General features: G+C 59.7%; 4 protein-coding genes across 4 annotated transcripts; 1 reads left to right on the forward strand and 3 right to left on the reverse strand.

Moving 5' to 3' along the window:
• Positions 1-2,148, reverse strand: GGS23DRAFT_588635 (cytochrome c oxidase subunit VB-domain-containing protein). The gene is made up of 5 exons (XM_051517560.1): positions 1,560-2,148; positions 1,385-1,444; positions 1,112-1,270; positions 872-972; positions 1-775 (listed from the first exon to the last, which is right to left on the reverse strand). Exons 1-5 carry the CDS (start codon positions 1,816-1,818, stop codon positions 617-619), a joined length of 738 nt encoding a protein of 245 aa, XP_051367573.1. The 5' UTR covers positions 1,819-2,148; the 3' UTR covers positions 1-616.
• Positions 2,149-2,550: 402 nt separating this feature from the next.
• Positions 2,551-4,498, reverse strand: GGS23DRAFT_617685 (uncharacterized protein; the record flags this gene model as incomplete). Its single annotated transcript, XM_051520889.1, has 1 exon — positions 2,551-4,498. One exon carries the CDS (start codon positions 4,496-4,498, stop codon positions 2,732-2,734), a length of 1,767 nt encoding a protein of 588 aa, XP_051367574.1. The 3' UTR covers positions 2,551-2,731.
• Positions 4,499-5,800: 1,302 nt separating this feature from the next.
• On the forward strand, positions 5,801-7,289 carry GGS23DRAFT_588647 (uncharacterized protein). Its single transcript, XM_051517561.1, has 2 exons — positions 5,801-5,939; positions 6,001-7,289. The coding sequence occupies exon 2, from the start codon at positions 6,407-6,409 to the stop codon at positions 6,992-6,994; it is 588 nt and encodes a 195-aa protein (XP_051367575.1). The 5' UTR covers positions 5,801-5,939; positions 6,001-6,406; the 3' UTR covers positions 6,995-7,289.
• Positions 7,290-7,805: 516 nt separating this feature from the next.
• On the reverse strand, positions 7,806-8,471 carry GGS23DRAFT_607971 (NUDIX hydrolase domain-like protein; the record flags this gene model as incomplete). The annotated part of the gene is made up of 1 exon (XM_051520134.1): positions 7,806-8,471. One exon carries the CDS (start codon positions 8,469-8,471, stop codon positions 7,806-7,808), a length of 666 nt encoding a protein of 221 aa, XP_051367576.1.

An 8,471-nucleotide genomic window follows, 5' to 3' on the forward strand; every position in this document is an offset into this window, starting at 1 on the left:
TGGGAGGTGAGGTGTGCATGTATGCAAGGAGGCAACCTTCAAGCCGGCAAGCGGCGGGGAACATGTGGGAGGCAGTATTATACCTAGTAGGCACCTAGTAGGAGAGAGAGAGGAGGATGAGGAGGTAGGGAATGTTATCAATCGCAGGCACCTGCAATTCGTGCTGCGTACCTCAACATAGTGCCGTGTATGCACCCCACGGTATACCCGGCCTCACCCATAGATAGAGAATGTAGGTGCCTAGTATCCATAACTTGGCCATCGCACATCATACCCGGAACGTGCCAGGCGCAGGCGATGAATTAATCCGTCCAGCCGAATACCTCAGCGTAACGGGGGTAGCTAATACCGCACATGGCATCACCCACGGGCGGACGAGCCGTGGGAGCAGGCGAATACAAACGCGTAAAAATAGAAGAGTGAGAAAAGAGAAAGAAAGAAAAGGGGGAAATGTGGGAGGAATGCGTGGTAACGCATAGTCAATTGGGTTCAATGCTACACGGCCTTCATCATCAATATACACCCTCCTCCTGCCGTCCCTCTCCCACTTTTTCCCATGCAGTCTCGCCTCCCACCGAACCATCACACGCCTATATCCCCGAACGGGAAGACACGTTCACCAGTATTGCGGCTTGACGTAGTCAGCGAACGTCTTGGGCTCCTCGTAGCCGTGGTGGTCGTGGTGGCCGTGGCCGTCGTCTTGGGGTCCGATGTACTCCATCTTGTAAACGCTACCGCACTCGGGGCACCGCTCCACTGGTCGTTCGCGCGACATCTATATACGCGTGAACAAATATTAGCTTACGTCCTGCCCACCGCGTTTGGATTTTTGTCTCATTGGCTCCAGTGGGGCAAGGGGAGGACGACGTACGCCGAGCCAGGTGACAATGTGGGAGTCGGCTGGGTAACCGGTGCAGCCAGCGTATTGCTCGTCGCCGGCCGACTTGACCAGAATGGGATTATCGAGAGTTCCTGCGACGATGGCATACTGTCAACCCTGTTCTCCGCATGGCAGTTTCTTTTTTCTTTTTTCTTTCTCGCCTAAACTCCTCTCCTCCTCTCCTCTCCTCTCTCTCTCTCTCTCAACAAGGAAGGTAGCTCTAGCTCGCACCTTTTCGCGAAGCATCGAGAGGTCGCATGTCGAAGATGTCTACGCCCTCCATCTTTCCGAGAATCTCCAATCGCTCCAAACCCGTCGCTTGCTCAAGATCGGTGGGGACGGTGCCGGGCGCGGCACCCGGTCCGATTAGATCCTCCTCGGCCCTGATTTCTGTGCATCGCGGAGCGCAACAACGTCAGTGAAGGCCCGCTCACCCCATCGCCATCGGATTCCGAGGATCGAACCCGCGAATCCCTGTGAGGGCGACCTAAGGAAGGGTCATACCGCTGAGGGTCTTAATCTTCTGGCTGGGAGCGGCGTGAGCCTCGACCTTGTTCGCATCGCCTGCAAGTGGTAGGTTTGGTCAGCTTCAGTCGGCGGCGACTTAGGTGCGAATCGCGCGATGCAGCTACCTCGGCGGGGGCGGCGCGGGCTTGGGACGTGGGCGGGTATTCCTTACGGCGGAGAGCCGAAACGGCGAAACCACGTCGGACGGCCGGGGCGACGGAGGCCCGGCGGGCGACAGCGAGGGCGGAGCGCTGCAAGAACATGGCGATAGTAGCAGCGACAGGACGTAGTTCTTGCGTGGTAAGAGGGCGGCGGTTCGATAGGAATTGGGAGTTTGGGTGGTAATGGTGGTTTAGAAAAGAGGGATTTGCGAGTGGTCTGATTTGAGGATTGCTCGATGGGACTGGCGACTGATGATTTGCTCGACTCATCCTCCCGCCCACCACTTGTCCACCACTTGTCGGCCACTTGGCAGAACCCAGTCCCGCCCGGCTGAGCTAGGCTGAGATACGCATGGCGTAAAGTTAGGTACCTACCCGTGGGAGGCACCCGGGTACCCTCTCCGTACCCCTGCGCAGTAGTCGGTACCTACCCGTAGCCGATAATGACACCGGCGTGACGGGATAGAATAATAGTCAAGTGGCCGGCCATAGCTGTGGACAGCGGGCTGCCAGCTGCTCTGCCGAAGAATCAGCAGCTTGGTGTCTGTTTCTTAGGAGGTAATATGACATCTTCCAAAAAGAAGAAAAGTCTACGGCCAGGTGTCACGTGACGGGATGCTCCAGCCAGTGCTCCGTATGCCAAAACGAGAACCTGCAGATAGCTGGACACTATACCTACGGAACATCATCACACGCGGTCTCATACTAGTGTCTACCCAAGGCATCTATCCACGGGTCTCCGTCCAAGCGAATCCTCTTAGAATCTGTGGGGGCCGTGCTGGTGATGAATTAGGGCAACTCGGTTGCCGTCAGGGAGAATAGAGATGCCTACACTCTCTAAGTGGCTAGTTCTACTCTTGGCGAGCGATGTCATGTCGCAGTAGTAGCACGTAGGTATGTGAGGAATCTTCCGAGAATCTACATCTGGTCATAATGTCAGAAGGGATGCGATAAAGATATGCATCATATTTGGAGCCAGAGTCGCTGACGAGAGTTGTCCAGAATTCTTTTAACAGCTGGCCAGGCCTTTGCGGGGGCTAATACTACACTTACGTATCCAATATATACCCAGTAGCTCTAAATTAGCCATGTATATCAAACTTGGCTCTCTTACGTCTACCGAACGATTTAAGATAAGGCGTTAGCTGGGCTAAAAGGCATCCCTTATGCGGTTAATGCCACTCTACGCTTCAGCATCAGTCCAGATCTCAAGCTGCTCCACCACAAACTCGAGCTCCCAGTCTCCGCGGTAGGGATTCGCCCTATATACTATCGACCCCCCGTCCGCCTCGCCGTCTTCTGCACCCTTGCCGCGGTGCCTAATCTCCCCGCGCGACAGCCCTTCCCGCAGAGTCAGCACAATACCCCCTTTCTCGTCCCCGGGGTCCCCGAACACGAGGTTCCCGCCACCCTTCTCGTCAGCGCCGACAACGCGCCAACCCTCGGCGCCGACGACCCCTGGGAACACGTCCTGGACGGGCGCGAGCTGGAACAACGCGCACGGCCGCAGGCCCGCGTTGTTCGCGTCGATATCCGCCGGATCTTCGATGCCGGACCCGTCCGCCTTGGGCGCCGGGCTGTAGAGCCCAAACACGCAGGGCTTGCCTTCGCTCGCCTCGGCACTGCCCCCGCCAGAAGCAGGCGACGCTGACCGGATCCGCCCGGCGAACACCGCAATCGCAGCGTCCGGGACCTCCGTGTGCAAGGTCTCCGCGAAGCCGGCGGGCGTCACGGACCCCGGCGACGCCGCGTACCGGGCGACGCGCCGCAGCGACGCCGCGTCGACGCACGGCGCGAGGAACGTGAGCAGCTGGCTCTGGAGGGGCAGGTCGAGCGCTCCCGAGCCGGCACCGCCGGGCGAGCGCGCTGGCCGCGCGGGCGCCTCGAGCACGTCCACCGGCGCGCCCCTCCCGAGGAAGGCGCGTGCGAGGAGCCGGTACAGCGGGTCGAAGAGGTGCGGGGCCGCGACGTCGAGCGCGCGCGCGAACGAGCGCCAGGTTATCACCGTGCCGGCAGCGCCGCCGCGGCCGGCGTCCTGCGCGAAGGCCGCGCCCACTGCCTGCGCCGCGTCCTCGAACGGGGCGACCTCACCGCCCGCGCCGAACCTCGCGCCGTCGGGCGGCGCGAACTGCAGCGCCAGCAGGACGCGGGCGAGGGCGCGGAAGCGCGGCGCCGGGACCGCCAGCGCGTCGAGCGCAGGGAAACCCCCCCGCAGCCGCGTCGCGGCCCCCCGGAAGGCGTCGCGCCGCGCCGCCGACCGCCCCGGGTGCCGCGCCGGCTGCGTCGCGCACAGCACGTCCACCAGGTCGTGGTAGATCTCGTCGCCGTCGGCGTCGCGGTTCGCCGCGCACAGGTCCCAGCTCTCCTCGGGCACGTCGAAGGCGCGCGCGCGCGCGAGCGCGGCCTGCGCCGCGTCGTCCGCGGCGGCGGGGCTGGCGGGGAGGGTGGCCGTGGCTAAGCTCTGGAACAGCAGCCGGCGGTGGTCCCACCGCGTGCGCATGCGCGCGTCTGAGCTCTCCTCGACGACGTACCCGGCGCGATCGGGCAGGGCCCAGACGAGGCCGCGCCGCAGCTGGGCGAGGGAGAGGCCGGGCTGGCTGGCGGCGGCGGGCGGGCGCTGCGCCGCCGCGGGAGCGAAGGGCAGCGCGCTGAGGTACGCGACGCTCGCGTAGATGATGCGGCCGGCCTCGATACCCTCGGGCCCGAAGGGCAGCGTCGCCCGCGTCTGCAGCAGCGATATGAAGGCGGGCTCGGACAGGACGGCGTCCGCGGGGCCGGGCGTGCTGGCCGTCGCGAAGGCGGCCTCAAGCGCGGGCACTTCCTCCTCCGGGTCGAGGGCGTAGGTGTTGCTGATCCGGTCATCGAGGCGCGCGATGATGCTCTCTGGACTCAGCTCGCCTCGCGCGAATTGGGCGTCGATCTCTTCCCTGGCCCAGTCGTCGTCCCCCATTGTGCGCGCGCGTATGTATGTATATGGCTTAGTGGATTCGGTAGGTATGTAAGTAGACGGATGTCGCAGGGGTTGAAGAAGAGAAAAGGGGCGATACGATGTGCCGACGCAGGGTTGAAATGTGCCCTGATGCTCTCTTTTGGTAGGTAGGTACTACCTAGTTTTCCGCCAGCAGTGTCTTTAAATAACGGTAACCTGGAACACGCGATAACAATATTTATTCGGTCTTTGCGCGTGTTAATACTGGGAAGAGGGAAGAGAAGGCGAAGGTCGTGATAATTGATGGTGAGGGCGATGATGAGTACAGGAATTTGTCTACCCCAACGGACGCGAAACACCTCTTCCTATATTCTTATTTGGTTTCTGGCATCTTCCCATTTAATATGGGATCCCTAACGGGATTGCAGAAAGAGAAAACAAGACACGTCTTCAGCATCCAAGTGAGACCGCTGAGGCGCGGCCTGCCTAAGATACAATATCGGCCTACCTAGGTATATGCCTATTATGTATATATCGAGTGGGTGAGCAAGAGCGCGCTATTCATCACGTACGTGCATGTACAGGGCACATACATATATGGCTTTAGTGCATACCTGGGCGAGGAGGATTCTGCTATGAAAATAGATTTATGGGCCTACGAGTGGGCAGAAAGAGGGCCGAGAGCGCTATAAGCCACTGAAGAATTGGGCGACCCGGGGGAGGGCGGAGCTATTTTAGGCCTTGCCGGGCGGCTGCGGGGGTTTCATCCCTCTCTTGTTTACCTGCTTCGCCTACCTACTCAATCAGTAACACTCGCCCCGACGCGTCCCTCGAGTGCCCCCCGGCGCATCTCCTACGGAGTAACGCAGCAGTGCTTCTTCCGGATACTCTTCAGGTATTGAAAAGGTCACGCTGACAACCTCGAGCCAAGTATTGCGCATGAGGAGGAGGAGGAGGATCAAGCGAGTGGGTAATTATGTAAAGATTGCCTCTCTTTTCCGCTTCTGCGTCTCTCTCCTCTAGCCTCCCCGTCTTACTCCCGTCTCCCATTTCCCTCTCTCTCTTACACCCGCGCCCGTGCCGCAATCCATCGCTGCTGACATGCGCTAACACCCGTTACATCCAGCCGCCAACTTGGGACCTGCCTTCATGTATTGTCGCCTCATCTCGTTCGTCGGTATCCTTCCGATCTCCCTGTCCAGGGCATTGGTAACTTAGAATGAAACCTCAGCATTCTATTCTAGACTTGTTTCCCGTCGCGGCTGCGGCCAAGACCTGCAGTGGCATCGCCTGCGTGGGCGCGAGAGCCTCCTTCTGGACACCCTGCAGCTTTTCCTTCTTAGTCCGGCATGAATCCAAACCCGAGGGGTCCATAGCATCCTCAGCTCGTCGTCCCCTAATGCCGGAAGGTTTCTCGACGGCTGTCCGGCACCGCGATCGGTCAGCGATATGGCACTACGTAGTATTTCTCCGCAGTCAAAAATAGTATCGGGGATTCCTATTCTAATGCCGTGTTCCGAAAGGAGCAGTCGCTCGCGGGCCACGATGATGTCTGCGGTGAGAGCGTCTCGTGATGTTCCCGGTCCTTCCGAATCGAGGCGTAGGAGTGCTGCCATAATCGTTCGTAGGGAATCTTGTCGACCGTCGACGGAGGCGTAGCGGGTGGGGAGCAGGATGAGGTGAGAAACAAATCCGGGGCAGACGCGAGAACGAGCTTCATCGCGAAGAAAGAAGCACCTCGGCCGGGTGGAAAGGCGTATATATTGTTCTCTCTGCCGCTCTCTACCATTCCGGTTTGTTCATCATCACCATCATCTCACTCTTCACTTTCATTACTCCTCATTTCCATCAAATCTCAGGTAGATTTTCTCCTACATTCTCTTCATATAAAGACATATCTGGACCGGTTCCTACCTACATATCATCAAAATGCAGCTCTCCTACCTCTTCACCACGCTTCTCGCGGCCTTCGCCGTCGCGAGCCCCATCTCCACCGCCTCCGATGCGGCTGAGGGAGCCCAGCTGGCCACCAGGGCTACCGAGGAGCTGACCGCCGAGTACCGGGCCGCCCAGAGAGCGATCTCAAACTTGCAGGCGGGCAAGTTCTACTGGTTCACCATCGAGTGGGATCTCGGCGAGGTCATCCCGGGCCCCACCCACGAGACACCCGATGAGCTCAAGCAGCTACAGCAGCAGCTCGGCTTCGACCACATCGGCTTGGTCGTCGGCCAGGTCACCGAGACCAAGACCGGCAAGGGCAAGAACGAGAAGATCAAGAAGGACTTCAAGGCATCCCTGCTCCACATGACCAAGGACACCAAGAAGAACACCGAGCTCAAGGGTCCCAACTACAAGGCTGACCGCAAGGCTCTCATCCGCGGCGGCGAGACCAGCAAGAAGAAGGTTGACGCGGCCAAGAAGGCGGCCAAGGATTATGTCGCCGCCAACCCCGTCTACAGCGTCGCTACCAACAATTGCAACACCTTCGTCCAGACCATCAAGGCCGTCGTCAGGTAAATTAGCCTGGCTAGCCGACGACGGGTTCGCACGACCACGTACGATTTTCCGACTACATGATACACGGGGCTCTCCATCGCGACGATGGTGGTAAGAGCGGGGGACTGAGTATATAGGGGAGATGAACCTTCAGATTGTCTGTATATATATTTGTGTGTGTATTTTTTGCATGGGGCATTGGTTTGGTGGTTACGATAGGAATTACAGGATATGCATATAGATTGGTAACGATGGGCGGACGGGTCTGGGATCCGAATACATATATATAGGATATTTTATCACATCATTTCCGCTCGTGACAATAAGTCGATTTGCCTGTATGCCTATATGTTTTGCCAGTACTCCTCGCGTAGTTGAACGTCTCCTTATGCCCCCACATACCTAGGGCAAGATTCATATACGGATTTATTATAGGTACCGCTAGGCATTGCTTAGTTGATATCCAGGCCCCCGAGGAGGGAGGGAGAGGTGCATCACGAGTGCATGAAATTTCCAATACGTCAGATAGTCTCGCCAAATGCTGTTTTATAAAAGCCATGCTATCTTAAATCACTGCCGCCCCGAACCCTTCTTCTCTATAGTCGTTTCGAAAATAACCATCTTAATGATGGCTTTTGAGGCCGGGTAAATCCGCGTGTATCCAGTCAACACCCAAACACCCGAGGAAATACCAGAACGATCATATACGGGCTGCGGAGCATGATCCCCACCCCTATGTTTATCAGCGAAACGTATAGTCTACGGCATAATGCGAGTGTAGGCCAAGCCGCCGCCTGTAGCGCCCCTCGACCTCCCTGCATGACATGCTCATCTATGCTGGAACCTGCTTCGCCTCCCTCTCCCGCTTCTCCCGGTTCAGGCGGAAGGCCTCGTAGACCTCGAGCATCTGCTCGCGGAACGTGTACTCGAAGGCGACGTCGCCGCAGCGGCGGGCGCGCGCCTCCTCCTCGGTCACCCATAGGAAGGCCTGGTGCTCGTTGGGGTCGAGCCGCACGTCGTAGCCGTCGACCTCGGTCAGGAACGAGTACTTGCACATGCGGAGGCCGCGGCGCGTGAAGAAGACGTGGCCGACGCCCGGCGTCGTCTCCGCCGCCCCGTTCCGGAGCCGGTCGCCGCCGCCGCCCGGCACGAGCGCGCCGACGACCGTGGCACGCAGCCCGCTCTCCTCCCATAGCTCGCGCGCCACCGCGTGCAACACCGTCGCGTCGTCGGCGTCGCACGCGCCCCCCGGCACCTCCCACCGCAGCGGCATCGAGTCGTGCGCCGCGCGCTGCACCAGCAGCAGCCGCCCGCCCCCGTCGAACACGAACGCGCCCACCGCGACGCCCCCGAACTCGGGCCGCGCCGCCAAGTACGCGGCCAGCGGCACGCGGAACGCCGCCGCTGCCGGCAACGAGGCGAACGTGGTCGGCGGGCCGGCCGCGGGCGCCGGCGGAGGAGCCGGGACCGGGGCCGGGGCCGGAGGCGATGCCGCCAT

The sequence above is a fragment of the Durotheca rogersii genome, assembly GCF_024521655.1.
Source record: "Durotheca rogersii strain YMJ 92031201 chromosome Unknown GGS23scaffold_42, whole genome shotgun sequence".
Classification (NCBI taxonomy): Eukaryota; Fungi; Ascomycota; class Sordariomycetes; order Xylariales; family Xylariaceae; genus Durotheca; species Durotheca rogersii.

What these genes read in the sequence shown, in the direction of transcription:
- GGS23DRAFT_588635 (XM_051517560.1), bottom strand. Translation starts at nt 1,818, where the DNA reads ATGAGTCGAGCAAATCATCAGTCGCCAGTCCCATCGAGCAATCCTCAA. An exon ending in CGCCGTTTCGGCTCTCCGCC is followed by an intron (nt 1,445 to 1,559) that starts GTAAGGAATACC and finishes TACCACTTGCAG; the next exon opens with GCGATGCGAACAAGGTCGAG. An exon ending in GAAGATTAAGACCCTCAGCG is followed by an intron (nt 1,271 to 1,384) that starts GTATGACCCTTC and finishes CGCGATGCACAG; the next exon opens with AAATCAGGGCCGAGGAGGAT.
- GGS23DRAFT_588647 (XM_051517561.1), top strand. Translation starts at nt 6,407, where the DNA reads ATGCAGCTCTCCTACCTCTTCACCACGCTTCTCGCGGCCTTCGCCGTC.